General features: G+C 34.5%; 3 protein-coding genes across 12 annotated transcripts in view; 2 read left to right on the top strand and 1 right to left on the bottom strand.

The window, feature by feature from the left end:
* The window catches only part of grk5 (G protein-coupled receptor kinase 5), a 14,559-nt gene extending 10,173 nt beyond the window's left edge, over nt 1-4,386 (top strand). For 2 of the 5 annotated variants that reach the window (XM_043231660.1, XM_043231659.1), the window contains exons 14-17: nt 1,042-1,179; nt 1,575-1,751; nt 1,852-1,938; nt 3,669-4,386. In XM_043231660.1, the coding sequence (XP_043087595.1) occupies nt 1,042-1,179; nt 1,575-1,751; nt 1,852-1,938; nt 3,669-3,728 (462 nt within the window). In that variant the 3' untranslated portion in view covers nt 3,729-4,386. The remainder of the gene's footprint in view (nt 1-1,041; nt 1,180-1,574; nt 1,752-1,851; nt 1,939-3,668) is intronic. The other 3 variants (XM_043231661.1, XM_043231663.1, XM_043231662.1) reach the window with 3 other exon arrangements.
* A 75-nt stretch (nt 4,387-4,461) lies between these two features.
* ash2l (ash2 like, histone lysine methyltransferase complex subunit) lies at nt 4,462-15,067 on the bottom strand. 6 transcript variants are annotated; one of them, XM_043231664.1, is made up of 17 exons: nt 14,938-15,067; nt 14,365-14,431; nt 13,520-13,665; nt 13,353-13,441; nt 12,352-12,446; nt 12,172-12,267; nt 11,985-12,080; nt 10,625-10,700; nt 10,513-10,548; nt 10,048-10,150; nt 8,512-8,729; nt 8,194-8,361; nt 7,921-8,114; nt 7,128-7,220; nt 6,945-7,043; nt 6,182-6,241; nt 4,462-5,076 (listed from the first exon to the last, which is right to left on the bottom strand). In XM_043231664.1, exons 1-17 carry the CDS (start codon nt 14,982-14,984, stop codon nt 4,969-4,971), a joined length of 1,791 nt encoding a protein of 596 aa, XP_043087599.1. In that variant the 5' UTR covers nt 14,985-15,067; the 3' UTR covers nt 4,462-4,968. The 6 variants fall into 6 exon arrangements, with proteins under 6 accessions (XP_043087599.1, XP_043087600.1, XP_043087601.1 ...); XM_043231665.1 differs by having other exon boundaries at nt 10,513-10,530; XM_043231666.1 differs by lacking the exon at nt 10,513-10,548.
* A 1,454-nt stretch (nt 15,068-16,521) lies between these two features.
* Nucleotides 16,522-18,613, top strand: LOC122333819 (E3 SUMO-protein ligase ZBED1-like). Its single transcript, XM_043231625.1, has 2 exons — nt 16,522-17,617; nt 18,558-18,613. Exons 1-2 carry the CDS (start codon nt 16,663-16,665, stop codon nt 18,611-18,613), a joined length of 1,011 nt encoding a protein of 336 aa, XP_043087560.1. The 5' UTR covers nt 16,522-16,662.
* Nucleotides 18,614-20,000: the final 1,387 nt, after the last annotated feature.

Here is a 20,000-nt window from a genome sequence, read left to right as displayed (position 1 = left end):
CTTTTATTTTTCGGGAATTCTTAACAGCATTTAGCTGAAAGTAATGTAACACTATAAATGTCTTTACTGTCACTTTTGATCAAATAATGCATCCTTGATGAAAAGAAGTATTCATAAAATTTTTTTAAATTTAATTAAGCCTATTTTAGAGCCATTCGAATTTGCTGAATTTCTACAATAATTAAACGTAATTTTTCAACTTTGGACTAAAACTCACTGACTCAACATGCTTTATTATTAATTATTTATTCATTTAATAATCAAATTCTCATTATGTTAAATATAACATAATGAGAAATTGATTATTAAATTAATTAATAAAAATTCATTAATTTTTATTACACACAACACGTGTGTGTACTGTGTATATTCATTAGGTATATATAAATACAAATACATATTTCAGAAAAATATGCTTTATATGTTTATAAATAATGTATAAATTATGTGAATATGCATATAATCATGTAAATATTTAAAAAATATAAACATGCATGTGTGTACATAATAAATATACACAGTATGCACATATAATATGTAAACAAAAACTAATTACCAAATATTGGATTCAATCGATCTGCCAACTTCTTTTCTTTCAGTTAGCACAGGTTTAGTTTTTCTTACTGGAACCTGTTTAATCCTAGGCCTCATTTTTCCGAGCTTATGCATTTTAGTTTTTTAGACAACATTGGCAAAAATTATCCACGAATAATATTTTTTATTAAAAATGCGAAATACATAACCTGCGCTACCTGGAAAAAAAACAATTTGACAAAGAGATTAATTCCAAGATTTGTTGATAATATAGCATCATGAGAGATTTACAAGCCGTTTTTTTAAAAGGCCAGTAAAACTAGGTTCAAATTAAGTATAATATGACCCCATTATTTCGTTTTTAGTCTTACAGTTTGTATGCTTAAACTTTTTTTATTGTGCACGAAGGCAGAATGATAGCTTATGGGTGCCGCCGGCTTTTTTCGTCCTGCCGTGAATGCTGTTTTTCACCTGAAAACAATCCCGTGACGTTGTTGTCTCCACCAGCCCAGAGCCGTTTACTGCGCCGACGTCCTGGACATCGATCAGTTCTCTACGGTTAAAGGAGTGAGTCTCACCAACGTGGATGAGAATTTCTACAGCAGGTTTAACACCGGAAGCGTGCCGGTGCCCTGGCAGAACGAGGTAAGGAACAAACATCAGAGCAAGAAGGGTCTGGCCGTAGAGCTTTTAGCATAGCTTAGCATACATCATTGAATCCTATTAGACCGTTAGCATCGCGTTAAAAAAAATCACCAGGGAGTTTTAATATTTTTCCTATTTAAAACTTGACTCTTCTGTAAGTTATATCGTGCACTAAGAACGGCGGAAAAGTAAAAAGTTTTGATTTCATAAGCCGATGTGATTAGGAACTATATTCCCATTCCGGCGCAATAATCGAGGAAGTCTGCATCTCAGCCAAATATTCTCCTACTCTTATTTATTCAGCTTTCGTGTGATGTTAATTTGAACAAACTGGCCCGTATGACTGCGCCTGTGGTCCAGAGTCACACGTATATGCTTTTATAACATTCATGTAGATGATAGAGACCGAGTGCTTCAAAGACCTGAACGCGTTCGGGCCGCGAGGAACGAGAACCCTGGATCTGGACCGCAGCGCGGAGATCCCGAAGACCAGCCCCGAGACCCAGTTCATCCATCAGACTCCTACTGAATACGGCCGACACCGACTGCTGAGCCGATTCTTCAAGAGACGCGTAAGCAGCCGCTTCAAATGACAGCTTTTCATCACGCTGTTTACATGCACACAAAACGCTCGGCTCAAAATAATTCAGAAAATGCTCTCATAATTCCAAGAATCTCAAGATTCCAAGAAAAACTCAAAACGGCGAAGGACAAAAGTCATCGGTTTGTACTTCAAGAAAGAAAGAAAAAGGCCGAATTGTGAGTTAAACAGTCACCGTAAATGAAAATGTTGCATTACACCGAATATTCAAGTCGTTTACATTATTAATGACGCAACGAATGTACATCTTGCAGTTCGCAAATCAAAACTATAAACTATAACTGGCATACTTTAAACTGGTAATCGAAAGAAAACGTCAGATTGCCTTCTTTATTAATTCTGAGATATAAATCTGAGTTTATATTTCATTCGGACGAAAGCCAAAAACAGTGCTTTGATTAATAGAATATATTCACACCTGTCGCCAAACACCTGTAATGTTTGTTGCATGATATTTATAGCTTCGCAAATAGCTATGTTGCCAATTTATTATGTGACGAGTTTTTTTTTCCCCCCACATAAAAGCTTTTCAATTCTCTACGGGGCATTGCACATGTTTGAGCTCGTGGGCTTGATTAAAAGCACAGTTCATCCAAAAATACCAATTCTGTCGTCATTTGCTCGAGTTGTTCCAAACTTGTTCCAAATTTGTTTGGAACGACTCGGGAGTGTCAGGAGTTACTTTCTTTTCTGCTGAATGCAAGTCATTTTTTTCCAAAACGAGGTAAACCGACCAGTTTTTGGTGTCCATTGACTTCCAAAGTATTTTTTTTCTCAAAAGCTCTAGTTGCTGACGCTGTTCGAAATATCTTTTTATGTTCAACAGTAGAAAGAAACTCAGTCTGGAACAACCTGAGGGTGACATTTTCAGCAAATTTGCATGAGCTTATTTATTTAGCATTGATGAAGTAGCCTACATTGAGGTGTGAGGTGTAAATGAACTCCTAGACATCCTAAATTCACCATTTTGATAGTTCATACTGACAACTGCCAAAATAATTTAATTTGGTGTTCAGTCGATAACGAGTATTAATTATTCTTACCTAGAAAACTTGAGAAGATCCGTCTGTTATTGTTAGCTTCGTGAAATTTCCAAGCGGCGTCGATTCTTATTGACACAAACATATTTTTCAACATTTTAAAATGCTTAAATGAACCGCACAAACGTAACTTTAATTTTTTTCAACGATCGTTTCCAAAAAACAACCGGAGTCCGTGAGTTCAATTTGAGATCGGTTCGATTGAATCTCGAGAACCGATTCAAAAGAACTGCTTTTCGATTGAATCGTATAAACCGGATCGAGTAATTCGTTTCGTGAAGAGTCACGGTTTCTTTCTCTTCGTGAAATTCCCAAATGGCGTCGATTCCTATTGACATACATATATTTTTCAACATTTTTAAACGCGCAAATGAGCAGCACAAACGTAACTTTAACTTATTTCGACGATCGTTTTCAAAAAACAACCGAAGTCCGTGAGGTAAATTTGAGATCGGTTCGATTGAATCTCGAGAACCGATTCATAAGAACTGCTTTTCGATTGAATCGTGTAAACCGGATCGAGTGATTCATTTCATCAAGAGTTTGTCTTCATGAAATTCCCGAATGGCGTCGATTCCTATTGACACATTTATATTTTTCAACATTTTTAAACGCGCAAATGAGCAGCACAAACGTAACTTTACCTTAATTCGATGATCATCTTCAAAAAACAACCGGAGTCCGTGAGTCAAATTTTGAGATCGGTTCGATTGAATCGTGTAAACCGAATCTCGTCACTTACCTCAAAAACGCGCCAAGAGCAAGGGATGTCATTTTCGTTTTAACTTGGAATATTACAGATAAAATAACAATTAAAAACCGGTTTCTTTGTCTTTCCATTGTTGTAGCACAGAGGGCGGTCAGCTGAACCCATATGTCGCTCCTCATCCAGTCAGGGTTCTGAATGACTTCTGCAGAAAAGGACCAAACAGAACCCTTCATCCTCGTAATTCCTGATTCGTGCAAAAGACACGACGGCTTCCTCCCTGGGGAGGTCGTTTAAAGCGTCAGTGTTTATCGAAAAGGCAGGGTTTGTGCAGTTTTTACGCGTCCAAAAGGATTTATGATGTTTTATATGCTCAATCTGTAAATAAAGACAAAACCAGCGTGCAAACGTCTTTTCATGCTTTAAAAAAAAGAAAATAAAAAAAAAGATTTATGATGCTTTATATGGTCGTTTGTACATAAAGACGAAATCAGTGTGCAAATGTCTTTTCATGCTTTAAAAAAAGACAATAAAAAAGATTTAGGATGTTTTATATGCTCGTTTGTAAATAAAGATAAAAATCAGTGTGCAAATGTCTTTTCATGCTTTAAAAAAAAATGATGATTTTATATGCTCAATTTGTAAATACAAAGAAATGTGTTTTTCAAACCCGGTGTAAAACATACTCTTTTGCAGTACTAAACAAAACACTGCTTTTCGTATCCTTCATGTAAAGCACACAATGACTTGGAGATGTTGTTATAAAAAAAGCGTGCAATGTCTTTTTTCATGCTTTCATTTTAAAAACAAAATGTTTTATGTGCTCGATTTGTAAATAAAAGTCAAAATCAGTGTGCAAACGGTGTCCGTTGCAATAAACAAACAAAAAAACAGGACAAGAACACGCATGACAAGAAAAAAAAAGCCATTTCCTTTAGATTACTTTATTAAAACAAGTTTGTGTATAAAACATGGTTTACAAAACAAAAATATCATATTTTACATCTATCGGAATTACTACAAACCAAATAGCAAATAAACAACTGATAAAAACCATGAACGGAGACCCATGGCATCGGAGAACACTTAAACACACACACACACACACACCACAACACACACGCATCTGAACATCAGACTTCAACGGGTTAACCTACAGTCAGGGGGAAAAAAAAAGTTTGCCGTATGAAGGAAATTAAATCGTATGAGTGACACTTAAACCTGCAGTATGAGGAAACGTAATACGTTACTATTAATACAGATCCATCTATCAGCATCGCAATCTGTTGTGGTTTCGTGAAATAAAAACCAAAATATGCAAGCTGACTTGTGGGAAAAACATTCTGAATGCTCAGAACGCAATCAAATCACCAAACGATTCGTTGATGTATAACAAAAAAAAAAAAAAAAAAAAAAAAAATAGTGTGCGCTGTTGCGAATGTTTAACCCTCCCAGGGAGGGCTCCGTCGGCCGTCTACGTCGGTCTCCACGTGATACAGCATGTCAGCCAGCGTGTGTTCAATCACAGCACCCCAACCCATGTCGCTCATCTGATGAGAAACAGAAAAAAAACAGACTCAATGAACCCGAGAATGCAGCTGAAATATCATGACTTTTTAAGATTAAATTCAAACTACTGTTATTTATGTATCTGTGCTAAAATGGCTTATAAAACATGACACTTTTCAAACTTAGCACTTATTTTGTTGGCAAGAAAATTATAAATCTGAAGCAGAAAGGAAAGCACTTGTTTTGTAATAAAGAAAATCATATTTAAATATACTGATTAAAATGCACATATTATAGTTAAAAAAACTAAAGTTTACTGTATTATATACATATTTATTTTTTTCCCTCAGCTAACTGCCAAAGCAAAATTTTTTTCCATTTAGTTAGTAAATGAAATAGAAAAAAATTAAAATTATATTTTAGGTAGCTACCTTTAATATTTTTATTTAGTTTAAGTTTATTTGCTAAACTAAAAATAAATAAATAAATAAATATATATATATATATATATATATATATATATATATATATATATATATATATATATATATATATATATATATATATATATATATATATATATATATATATATATATAAATAATAAAAATAAAAATAAAAAAATTAATGAAAGTACATAATATACATATACACACATATACACAAACCACAACATGATCTACAAAAAATAAAATAAAATGAATAGACTATATAGATAATAAAACAAACAACAAAGTAATAATTAAATGACAAAAACAACAAAATTACTAAAACTTTAAAATGAAAATACGAAAGTAAAAACTAAGTATTGAAGTATTGAAATTAAAGTCAGTGATATTAATGCAGCACTGCATAAAACATTTAACAGCGATTTCCTTCACAGAGCTTTCCTAGAATCTCACTGTATGCAGTAATACTACGTCACACGCAGCATTCGTTTCAATGGAACTGGAATTAAGGGCTGAGCCAAAGCCGTTAATAATAAGGTGGAGTACAGGAGAAGTCTCTGTATCAGCAGCTACAACATACGCTTCTCAGAGCCCTTGAACAAATATATTGCTTCATTTGGGCAGACACCAACAGGAATATAATCAAGCATTATCGTATGTAATAATAATAAAAAAAAAGCTTAGAGTTTGACACTCACTGGCTGAAACTTGATGTCTTTTGGTGGGTGTTTGAAGTGAGGTCCAAAGTTAACAGACACCTGGAGAGAGGAAACAACAACAAAGAATAAATAATAATAATAATAATAATAATAATAATCCAACAATTTCACTTCATGTGTGTGACAATCCTTTCAATATTGTAGCGATTCTTTCATACTGCACCATCTAGTGTATGAACAGAGTATATACAGAAGAACTAATGACAAGACACCTTGAAATAGCAGGAGAGAAGAAATAAAAAACCAGTATACCTGTATGTATGCTGGTGGTAAAAATCTTTAAATTATACATACATGCATGCATAACATACATTACACACACAATATATATATATATATATATATATATATACATACATACATACATACATACATATATATATATATATATATATACACACATATATATATATATATATATATATATATATATATATATATATATATATATATATATATATATATATATATATATATATATATATATATATATATATATATATATATATATATATATATATATATATATATACATATACATATATATACACACACACATATATATATATATATACACACATACACACACACATATATATATATACACATATATACAAATATATACACATATATTTTTTTTTTTTTTTTTATAATGACACTTATAAAATGCAAACCAGCAAATTAGAGAGTTTCCCGGCTGCTATATGTTAGAAGTGCTAACTCTCAGAGGGTTTTCACGCACCGTGCAGCTCTTATAGAGGGAGATGGCCGGGTAGTACATGCCCTCGAACAGATCCTCATACGCCACACCTTGATTCACGCCGTTCTTAAAAAAGATCATCTGAAAAAAAAAAACAACGCATCTGTGATCAAACGCATCCAAACACGACTTGAGCGCTTGAAAACCTCGCAGTGAAACACTCACTCGGCTGGAACCGGTGGGCTTTAAACTCTTCTCGGCCTTGTCCACGTAATCTTTCTCTTCAAAGTACAGGTAGCTTTTGAATTTGATCAGCGCCTTTGAGAAAAAGCAATATTACCGTTTAAGATTAGTGACGCACAAAATGCTTTTCTTCATTTTAACCAATTTGAACCAACTGAAAAGGTTTATCTGCTTACTAAAAGTTGTATATACAAACCAAAATTTAACAATATATTCATGTTTCTACTTCAATTTGCTGTGCAATACAAACAAAATGGTGTTGCAATAAAAGCTCATCCAAGATGTTGAGTTTGTTTCTTGCGCAGAATGAGAAATAGCATTGCATCAGTGTCTCGGCAAAAGATGCGCTGCAGTGAATGGGTGCCGTCAAACAGCTGATAAAAACATGACCGTAATCTAAACACTCCCGTCCATCGGTTAACAATGAAGAAACAAATCCACCATTAAAGACAATTTTAGTTTCACTTAAAACTAAATTGCCCATCCATAATATTTCCTCCAAAGACAAAAAACATTCTGTGCAGATTTCGCTCCCTATTCAGAACAGAACTTTTTCACAGGAAGTTTTAAAAAGTCCTGATGGATTGGTTTCTTACCAACACATTTTTTTAAACTTCTGCATTGTCTGACGGACCGGAGTGGTGTGGATTATCGCGACGTATTTATCAGCTGTTTGGACTCTCATTCTGACGGCACCCATTCACATACATTGGCGAGTGAGTGATGCAATTTCTCCAAACCCGTCTACACCTCGAATCGTTCGTTTAGTTCATACTTTGTCCTTGTAGGTGTCAGGCAGAGCCTTGGCGGTCTCCGTCTCGTCCGGAAGCTCGATGAAGAAGCCCAAGACGTCTCCCTGCCCGTAGCTGTCGGAGTAATGCTTCCCCATGGACTGATGGAAGCGCGTTCCTTTCTTACTGCGCCACGAGTAGCTGAACTTATCGTAGCCCAGAGGAGCTTGTAGGTTTCCTGAGATGAAAGACACACAGAGTCTGTAAATACGGGGACGCTTCTGCAGCCGTTACAGCAGTGCTGTTACAGGACGGACCTAAAGGCTGTGACCAGCCCAGTCGGGCAGCGGTGTCCGGCGGCATCTCGTCCACGGTGACCTCAAAATACCACGCGCCCTTTCTGACCCCATGAGACGCGCGCACCATCGAGTAGCCCTTCTCTCCGGTCACAGTCAAACGGTCGTCCGAAATCTTGAGCTGCGGAGCTGAAACAGAGAGAAAAAGACAGCCAGCGATTGAGCAGGAGGTGATTCATGGCACCATTTGCATCTTTTGTGAGTCGGCAGGAAATCAGGAAAACGTTTACATATTTTAAACCATTTTTAGCCGTTTTAATACGGTGATTAATACGTTACCTCTGTCATGCAGCGCCAGAAGCACCCTCTCGTACAGACAGGCGCGGTACAGGTCTCCGGGGATGGGCTTCCCGGCCCAGCAGTCCAGCTCCAGTTTCTCTGGGTCGGGAGCGTGGGGATCCGGCTCAGCTAGGATGTAGCGGTAACCATCTTTGTTAAAGGGGTGTTCGAGAGGATAACCATGAGGAGGCAGACGCTGGGCTGAGAACAGCGGGTCACTAGAACCGAGGAAAGCACAATCAGATCTAGGGGTATGCATTTATTAAACGCCATGCCAGCATCTGATTTACATAAAACACAGTCAGTTATAACTTACCTAAACGTCATTTTGTACTTAATTACTTATTTCAGGAATTGGGTGAAAAAGCACTAGATGTGTTAACTCGGGTTGATTAAATAATGATAATATCTATAATTTAATCTAAAATACATATTCTCAATTCTACGTTTTTTTACATTAAAAAACAACAACTTAATTTTCATGTTACCATGAAAAACACAATCAGTTAAATAGTCTCATTAAACTAGTTATAATAGCGCAAGCACATATTTTGGTTATTTTAATAAAGAAGTCTTGGACAAAATTTGGATGAAAATAAATTTGAGATTTTTTGCAACGCTTTAAAATAAGGTTCTAGTATTTAAAGCTTTGACTAACATTAACCATGGGCAATGCATTTGATGCAGCATTTATTGTTCTTTGCCAACGTTGATAAAGTGAACAAAAAAAGATGTAGCTGTTAATATAATTTAATAGAGCTGAGCCAAGATGAGCTTATAAGTGCTATTTGAGTTTAATAACGCATTAGTAAATGTTCAAATTAACATTGCAGAAAATTAATAAATGCAAAATAAATACAACGCTCATTCGTGTTAACCAATTAATTTAAGTTAACAAACGAAACATTAATGTTAAGTGTTTCAAAAATAATCGTAACATTTTTAAATACTAAAGCTTTGCTTAAATATTTTTTTAAAAATTCAATATTTGAAAAATACGTAAAAATGGTTGGATGGCCCGTTACCGAAACGAACAGTTTGTATTATTTTTCAATGTTGTTTAGTCTTACATGGTTTCAAGGGCTGTCTGTCTTCATAAATAAGAGATACAAGTGAATGTTTATGGAAACCCAAGGTTTATGGCATATTGTTTTGATATAACTATACTTGTTGAACACACGCCTTTATCATCATCATCATCACTTCAACTTCTTGGCTAACAGAAGACTGTTAATACAATTTTGGGGTATTTTTTGTTCCAGACAAGGTACCCAAATTTAATTAATTTTAATTAATACGGTTGTGGGTATTAAACTATTTAGACGAGTTGAAAGTAACATTTTCTAATGAGATCTGGCGTCCGGGGCTGGATCTTAATTATCTGGCACGGAGGCTTAATCTAACAAAAAGGTTCAGTATTGTATTTTATAAAATGTATATAATTGTACATACATTGTCATGATAAATTGCCGCTGGATTGACCGTTTTGAAACTTATATGGTAGTTACAGAGCCCCTAGACCTCACTCAGATGTACCTGCGTGTTCTCTTGGCCGCTCCAGCCGCGGCTCCGTCCTGCTGCTGCTGCTGTTTGCGTTTGGCTCCCCGTCCTTTACCGGTAGCAGCCGGAGGAAGCCCACCTGTGACAGAAACAGAGTTTCAGACGCGGATTCGACCTGGGCCCGATTCACCCCCACATCAACCTAAAGACCAAGACGCTCGCAGCAGAGCAGCCCAGGGATCGGGTTCAATCTAAAAGCCACAGCGTTTGACAAACACGACTAAGCCTCAGTCCACTCATATGTGCCAAAAGCCATGACGGTTAGATTTCAGTGTCTGAGAGGGAAGAGAGGGGGGGGGCACAAGCACACGGAAACATCGATTAGTGCTGCAGACCGAGCTCAAGCAAGTCGATCAAGAGCGCAAAGATCAGTGCAAAGCGAGGGGAAGTTACAGGAGCACCAAGCATCAGCCTTCCACACGTAAAACACTCCATATTCACCTGAAAAAGTCGATCCACCTGGAATACAACGCACAGCTTTAAAGACACTCCCTCAGCAATGCCATCAAATATACAGCTGTAAATGTTTCTGGAGTTTAGAGCTGAGTTTTACCGTTTAACCCTGCAGCGCCCGTGACGGCCGTCATCTGCTTCTGGTTGTCATACGACGGCCCGATATTGGCCAGATCCTGAGTGGAGCCAAGCACAGGATATGCTTTAACAAAAGGTTTTGAGAGAAGTACAACGAAAAGCTGAGTACGTTCAAAATTTGTAATTAAAAATACTTGGCATTTACAAACAGGTTCTGAGTGAGAATTGTTTTGCCATACATTTTTCCAAACATTTTCAGTATGCATAAAATACACAAATGTCCTGTGAAATTTTGCAGCACACAACCAGAGAACACTATATCCCACAATGCAATGCATCCCCTTGATTAATTATTTGACATGGCCTTCCAAGACTGGAGTAAAATGCTAAATAACTGTTTATTGCATTAAACCTGCAACATATTAACATACTACTGCATACTATTTCATATGTAATTCTAAAAGTATCAAGTATGCCATATAAACCCCACATTATGCTAATATTTCATTCTAATAATAACCACTAGGATTATTTATTTTAGCATTATTTATAAATTAAACCATTATATATTAATACTTTAAATTATAATTTATATATTTTCACTAATTCCATGATTGTATTATATAGTATATATATATATATATATATATATATATATATATATATATATATATATATATATATATATATATATATATATATATATATATATATATATATATATATATATATATATATATATATATATATATATATATATATATATTTTTTTTTTTTTTTTTTTTTTTTTTTTTTTGTAACTTTCATACTATAACATTTGCACCTTTAATTACATTTCTTTTTTGGGTTTTATTTAAACAAACCTTTTTTTATTACTGCTGGTTTACAATAACAACATGTGCCCTACTACTGTAATTTAAATTATGGCCCAAATTGCGCAACTATGCAGAAGGCAACCCCTACATGACATAAAATGATATAAACTCAGGAACTCCATTTTGAATAACTACGTAAAACAACAAAAGGTTGCAAAAGACAAACACAATAAAAAGAAAAGAAAAGAAAAAAAGATTTACATATACAATAATGTATAATTGCAAAAAATGGCTTGTCAAACATTTCAGCAATGTGCAAAAATATGATTCAAGTAAGTTAGCTGGTTGTTGTTTTAAGTGGAGAAACATGGTTAAATACTATAAAAAGAGCAATTTCATTGAGAGTGTTTGAAAAATAATTACATTTCCTAATTGACCTCAAAAAGCACAATGTCATAAAATGAAAAAAAATGAGAACGTGATACTAGACTCTCCATGATATTAAGAACTTGTTTGTGATTCTACTCAGCATTGTGTTCATACCATCTGATCTCTATAAAGTCGCACCTGATCAAGCAAACCAAACTTGGGATAGTCCTCTTCCGAGTCTTTACTTCCGGGGTCCGGATGTTCTTTCACCAGGAAAACATCACGCTCTTTACTCTGAGTCCAAACAACACAAGTCAGCCTTTTTAAACCTCTAGTAACTAGGGGAAGAAAGACGAAGAAGAAAAAAAAAAAAAAAAAGGCTCACCATAGTCTTGACGATATTATTAGGCCATGTGAGTTTACCAGGCCTCTGACGGGTCGTCATGCATTCCCAGTATTTGTCAATGAAAGGTATGATGTCCTTCACAAGAGAGCAAACAACATCACTGACACCACACATTAAACACACGGCACGGCAGGCACTTAACTACAGCGGAAAGCATACCTTATCTTTAGAGAACATTGTCTTGGGATGCTCCTCCTGAGTTCTGGACCTCCACGTCAGGTTTGCCAAAGCAGTGAGACACATCTCCTTCAGATCTGTTAGAAAAAAAAGTAACAAAATATATATATATATATATATATATATATATATATATATATATATATATATATATATATATATATATATATATATATATATATATATATATATATATATATATATATATATATATATATATATCCCAAGTAATAATTATTTTGCTTTTATTTAGTACTTGTTACACTTTAATAATATGATGATAATAAATATTATTATTATCATCATCAGCAGCAATAATAAAAGTTTGATGTTTATGATTAGAAAAGAAGAAATACATACACATGTTAGTATTGTAACGGTTGTAAACTAAAATTATATATGCTTTTTAAATAGAAACCAAAATGTTGCTTTTGCTATTTAGCGATTTTTAATAATCAATTTAAGCAATTATCCTTGTAATAATGTTAAAAGGTTTAGCATTTGAAAAATAAGAAATAGACATTAGTAACAGCAGTATACTAAACTAACATAATCTGTTTAATCTGAAAATAAATTTTTCTTTATTTTTACTTTACTTTTTAATTATGATGTAATTTCTTATAAAATATATTTTAAAAATTATGCATTCACGATAATAATAAGCAAAACAAGTAGTAATTTTATTTGTTATAACAATAATATATACACAATAATAATACTAATTAGGATCAGGCTAAATAATAATACTTAAAATAATAACAACAACAATGCTATGTTGCTAAAACTGCACGGCCTTACAAACAAGCACAAGAAACTTCGAGATTTCTTTTTGAAATTGCATTTTAAAGCACAAATCACAATTTTTATACCCCAAAAAACTGGATGAGGGTTTTTTTTTCTCCAAACAGTGCAGCCCTAGTGCATACTACACAACATCAACATGCAAAAGTGTTCAACTAGGCAAGTCAAACTGATCCACTCACTTGCTTGTTTCCTCAAAAAGTACGTGTTTCCGCTGTGGTGACACACATTGCAGTGAAACACATAATTGGTCATGAACGGCAGGCAGGTTCTGCAGGAAAGAGCAAACAAACAGCGTGAGTTCATGCGTGTAAGACACCAGCCTGTCGGCGTCAGGAGACAAACGTACGCCGTATCGATGCTAAACGTGTCCGCTGTAAACCACTTCATGCACAAAGCACACTGCAGCTCCACTTCCCCCAGCTGACGACCGTTCTCATCGTCTCCAGATCCTGTCTGAGCGTCCGCCGCCTCCGAACTGTCACCCGCCGTGTCCTGAAGACACACACACAGAGAAAATACTGCACGGTACAAATCAGCTCGTTCTCAAGCCACCCAACATATCAGTCCATCCAGTAACTCAGGAAATACGAAAATCTAAATGTTATACTTTTCTATAGGGAATGGATTTTGATAAAGGATTAAGCTGAAGCAGTATTTTAACTAAATAATCTATTTAATTAATTTAAACGGCTATTAAAACACGACAAATATAAATATTAGATAAAAAAAACTAACTCGATGATTATTATAACAATATATAATTACTATATATAAACTTGAAGTTGCAAATTAACAAATGTTGTTTTGATAAGCTAAATAAATGTTTTTATTTAATGTTTAATACAATTACTTTAAATAATATAACAAACCAAAAACGACACACAAACACCCCCAAAAAAACCTAAGAAAAATATAAATAAAATAAATAATATATATATATATATAAATGAAAACTTAAAGAGCACTAAAGGGTAATTTAAATTATATATAAATATACCTGTATAATATATTATACTAACAACATTTTAAATTATTATATTTTTATAGAATAATAACATAATTAGCATGATATAACATATAAATAAAACACATCCACTTATAAATGATTCACAATAAGGTGTTTGTGAATAAATTAAATCAGATGGCTTGACTTTATGCTGCATATGATACCTCGTGTGTCAAATGTCATACCATAGTCTCTTTTCCACTGGACGACTCCGTCTCCATGTTTGTGGTCAGATCTCCAAATGATGCATCCCTGCAAAAACACACATACGCGACAACATCAGCTATAAGCCATTATGTATGTATGCACAAATATGTGTGCATAAGTATAAATGCACATAAACGCAAAGACACGAGCACGAATGTTGCACTTTTAGAAATAAATCGTAAAAATAAGAACAAGCACAAAATCATAAAGAGAGCAGAATGAAATGAACATTACACTCGGGGCAACGTAACGATTGCTTTGGCAAGAACGTTTAAGGTAAAAGTCATAAAAAAATAAATTCTAAACAATCTCAGTATGTTAAATAAATATCCCACTAACAGAACTGTACAGCACAGAGAAACAAAACAATGAAGCAGCATATAAATAAGACGATAAACAGAAAGAGATCGCGCGAACACCAGGAACGGTTGTGGTTAACGTGCTAAACGGCGCTATTAATATCACACCTCTGCGATGTAGATCTGATCACGACTGTAATTATTTAATAGCAGTGGTTTCATTGATTAAAGCGTGTTTTTATTGATTCTCACCCTTCCGCCGTGTCTCTCTCGGGAACAGAACCCGCTTCTGCCGCCATCTTTGAAATAACGACGACGGTTGGAATCTCGCGATAACACGGCGGCTTCGTCGCGTCCAAACTGTCCGTGATTCACGCGGCGCTCAGACACACACTGACACCTGGGGGACAACTTTATCCTTATATTCATCATATGGGACGTCTTGTAAATGTGTTAATTTTTCTGCTTATCTGGCAACACAACCCTTTTGTAAAGAAACCATGGTTAAAAAAAAAAAAAAAAAAAAAAATAAATAAATAATATATATATATATATATATATATATATATATATATATATATATATATATATATATATATATAGATAGATACACACACACACATATATATATATATATATATATATATATATATATATATATATATATATATATATATATATATATATATATATATATATGTTGCTTTACATGTCATTTTTCAGTGTGTAACGTATAATTTTTTGTATATATATATATTCAAATACTAATTGTACTCAAAGTATGCTGCAACACTTTAATTAACAAGACCATTTCTTTAGGAGAAATAAATTTTTCATTCATTTATTTTCAATAAAACTACGAAAAAACACAATTTTCTCTCAGTGTAATGCATCACTGCAGCAGTCTTAAAAACCAAAATGATTAGTCTCACACGGCTATTTATTCCTGTGAATGATTTGTTTGTTTGCAGTAAACAGCAGAAGTGTCACAACGTTTCTTTCTGTAAGGACAGATGCTTGAACGACATGCAAACAAACTCTTCCCACAAATCACAGCGTCTCTTTCTCTCAGGTCATCAGACCCATCGTAAACCTGTAAAACATGCTTTAAACCTCCATTACCACTAAAGCGGCTCTTTGTTCGTGTGAAAGTGCAGGACAATGATGCGCCGGGCTGTTGTTAGGTCTGCTGATGGAATGGAAAGAGGACGGTTCTAATGCATGTCGTGTTTTGTGTGGGTCTCGCTGATGTATTGTTGGCCATCTGTGAGGTACAGACACCATGACCCTTACATGCTTACACTCAATAAACACTTCAAAAATTATATGTATATATATTTACATATATTTTTTTATGCAGTAATATACGCAAAATATTAGATAGGTGTTCTTAAATAATTGTACATTATTTATAAAATTAAAAAGCATAGATAATTTACATTTTACATACAATTTATATTATTTTAAAATGTTTATATATTCAAATATATTTTATATTGTAATTATATATTTTATATTATATAAAATATATAAACTGTGCAACATTTTGTTTTATTAAATATAGTGTGTATATATATATATATATATATATATATATATATATATATCATATATTTTACATAACATTATATAATTATATACAGATAGAAAATTATGTAAAAATATATACATATATATATATATACAAACTATATATAATAAAACAAAAAATGCTACGTTACACACTGAAAAATGACATGTAAAGCAACATATATATATATATATATATATATATATATATATATATATATATATATATATATATATATATATATATATATATATACACACACATAGGGCTGGGCGATAATTCGATAACGATAATTTTCACGATATAAATTTTCTCGATAACACGATAATGACAGTTCGATAAGCGCTCGATAATGTTTACGCACTATACGTAACGCTGCGCACGCATTTTGCAGCCTGCGCTTCTGGATGCCACACGCAGTGTTAGTACTATACAGCCATACAGTGTCAGTTGCACGTGTTGGAGGAGTAAGAAAAATGAGCGACAGTGAAGAAAATGCACCGTCCACGACTAGCTCGCAGGTCACAGACTTAGTTGACAAGAAAGGTCACTCAACTTCAGTAGTCTGGAGCTATTTTGGTTTTTTGCAATCCGACACAAAACAGAGCGACGTGCACTGCAAACTGTGCAGACGACTCGTGCCATCAAAAACAGGCAACACCACAAACCTCTTTCATCATTTAAAACAACGTCACCCTTCAGAATACGAAGATGCAAAGAAATTACAGACCCAAACAAGTGTTGGTAAACGTCGTGGACCATCTACAAGCATCAGCGCAACTACCCAGCAGAGTCTCATGTCGTCATTTTCGAAAGCCGTGCCTTATGAGAAAAAAACAAAAAGACATGGAGACATCACAAAAGCAGTTGCATATTGCATTGCAAAAGACATGCTTCCCATTAGTCTTGTCGAAAATGAAGGATTTAGGAATCTTATCCACGTTCTTGACCCCAGATACGAACTACCGGGCCGAAAACATTTCTCGCAGACAGCGCTTCCACGGCTATATACTGAGTGTAGGGAGACGGTAGAGCGGCATCTGCAAAATGTACAATTCTTCGCTACTACTTCGGATATATGGTCCAGTCGCACATCGGAGCCTTATCTGAGCCTTACAGTTCATTTTATAGACGAAGACTGGAATCTTCAGAGCAAATGCCTTCAAACAGCTTATTGTCCTGAAGATCATACAGGTGAAGTTATTGCCCAAGGAATGACTGAAGCACTCACCTCCTGGGGGCTGAGTGAAACCAGACAAGTATGTATCACAACTGATAGTGGTGCAAACATGGTAAAAGCTGCATCGCTCAATAAATGGACACGACTTCAGTGTTTTGGACATCGACTACACTTGGCTATTGGTAAGCATTAGTCTCCGTATTCCATCTAATAACAAAAAAGTTATAGAAATAATAATAATGATGATGAATTTTAAATCAATATTGTATTTAGGGCTGCAACAACGAATCGATTAAATCGATTAAAATTGATTACTAAAAGTAGTAACTTTTTGGGAGTAACGTTAACTTATGAATTTACGTGCTGAATCTTGCGTTGTGTGTTAAAATTTTGAATTAAAACGGAAAAATAAAATAAAAGGGATACATCTGTCATACAGCGTTATTGTGGCTGCGTGTGTCACGTGACAAACATGACGCGTAGCCATGGAAACATTAAAGGTGAACGTTCTAAAATTACGGTCGCCTAAAAAAATTCACTCCTACACTGCAAAAAGCTTTTTTACTTAGTAATTTTGTCTCGTTTCCAGTCCAAATATATTAAAAAAAATCTTAAATCAAGATTACTAGACAAGAAAAAATGGCATGAGAAAATTAAGAGATGCTTAAAACTTCTGTTTGAGATGCTTTAAATTCTTTTTTGGAGTGCACTTTCTAAAGATTTTAGTTCTGTTTGAATAAAAATTAATGCTTTAATTGTTTTTTTGTTTTTATCCAATTGATCGATTAACCAAAAAATAATCGACTGACTAATCGATTATTAGAATAATTGTTAGTTGCAGCCCCAGTTGTATTATTGATGTGTTCTTAAATGTTAATGATTACAAGAAAGAAGCCATATTTAAAACTGAAATGCATAATTTAGCCTAAATATTTAATGTGGAGTAGTAGTAGTAATGATGCTGATATAAAAAGCTAATTTATATAGTGCTGATGGCCTTGTGCTGCTCAATTGTTGCTACAGTATATTATATATATTTTTCTTTACATATTGTGGATACATTTGAAAAAATATTGTGTTGAAAAAAGACAAAGTAAGTATCTATTTCCATTCCTTCCTCAGAGAAAGCGGGGAAGGACAAGAGGGTGGAACAGGCTGTCGGGCTGTGTAAAAAGTAGTGGCTGCCTTCTCTTTCTCTTGGAAAAAGAAAAAGAGACCTTGTGACTGCTCAGGAAGAACTTAAACTGCCCAGACACAAGATGGTGACAGAATCACCTACCAGGTGGGGCTCACGTCAAAAGATGGTGGCCAGGGTGATTGAACAGCACAAGGCTATCAGTCAGGTACTCACTGCTGACAAGAAAACCAGACACTTGGTGCCTACCTGGCAGGACATTGACGTTTTGGAGTCAATAAATGAGGGCTTGAAACCACTTCTTGAGTTCACAGATTCACTGTCTGGTGAATCTTATGTGAGTGTGTCCTACCTTAAGCCTGTGCTGCACCTCTTCAAAACAGAGGTCCTGAAACATTCTGATGATGACACACAGCTCACAAAGGACATAAAGACAGTAGTCATAGACTATCTCAGTGAGAAGTATGATGAGGAGATAACAGATGAACTGCTTGATATGGCATCCTTGGTTGATCCGCGCTTCAAGACTCAATATATCAGGCCAGAGAAAATTGAGGGAATCAAACAAAGAGCAGTTTCTGAGATTCTGAATATGGAAGGAGACCAAGGTCCATCCACTTCACAGGCTTCATACAGAACAGAAGAAATGGAGGCAGAGGGGGGAGCTGCTGCAGCTGTTCCTGCCAAGAAGCAGAGGAAGTCACTTGGCAGTTTTTAAGAGGCCATCCCCAGCAACACAGGACTCACTGACATGCAGGTAGTGGAGATGGAGCTGGAGCACTACCTCATGGCTCCAGATGCAGACAGTGAAACAGAACCCCTGGATTGGTGGAAGATGTATGACAAAAAATTTCCAAAAGTAAGCCAACTAGCAAGGCGTTACTTGTGTATCCCTGCTACCAGCTCCCCTTCCGAGAGGCTTTTTAGTACTGGAGGAAACATTGTGACCTGTCATAGAGCAGCTTTAAAACCTGAGACTGTAGACAGACTTGTCTTTCTTGCACGTAACTTGTAGGGAAATGTCTTTGGCTGTTGAAAACTTGAGCAGTAAATGCTGAAAAATGGTTAAGATTGTTCTTTTGTTTATTATTTTTTTTATTTATATTGTCAGACAGCTCAAACATTTTTAAAAATGTGTTAAATCAGCTGCACAAAGGGATTGGCATGCTGAAAAGATTTGTCTATTCTCATTTTTGTTGGAAGATAAATATACTTAATCACTTTAACTCTACATTTACAGTCAGAGCCATGTTACAAATGTTGTATAATTTTACAGTTCTTATTTTTTTATAAAAACGTTTTATATATTCTATTAATATTAATAATATTATTCTATTGATGTTGATGTAACTAGTAATATTCAAATCTGTATCTACCTCAATTGATCATTGTTTGAAAATTATTTGTCATGTTCTGACAATAAACTATAA

Source organism: Puntigrus tetrazona, unplaced genomic scaffold (genome assembly GCF_018831695.1).
Source record: "Puntigrus tetrazona isolate hp1 unplaced genomic scaffold, ASM1883169v1 S000000397, whole genome shotgun sequence".
Taxonomy (NCBI): domain Eukaryota; kingdom Metazoa; phylum Chordata; class Actinopteri; order Cypriniformes; family Cyprinidae; genus Puntigrus; species Puntigrus tetrazona.
This window is presented reverse-complemented; position numbering and strand designations above follow the sequence as displayed.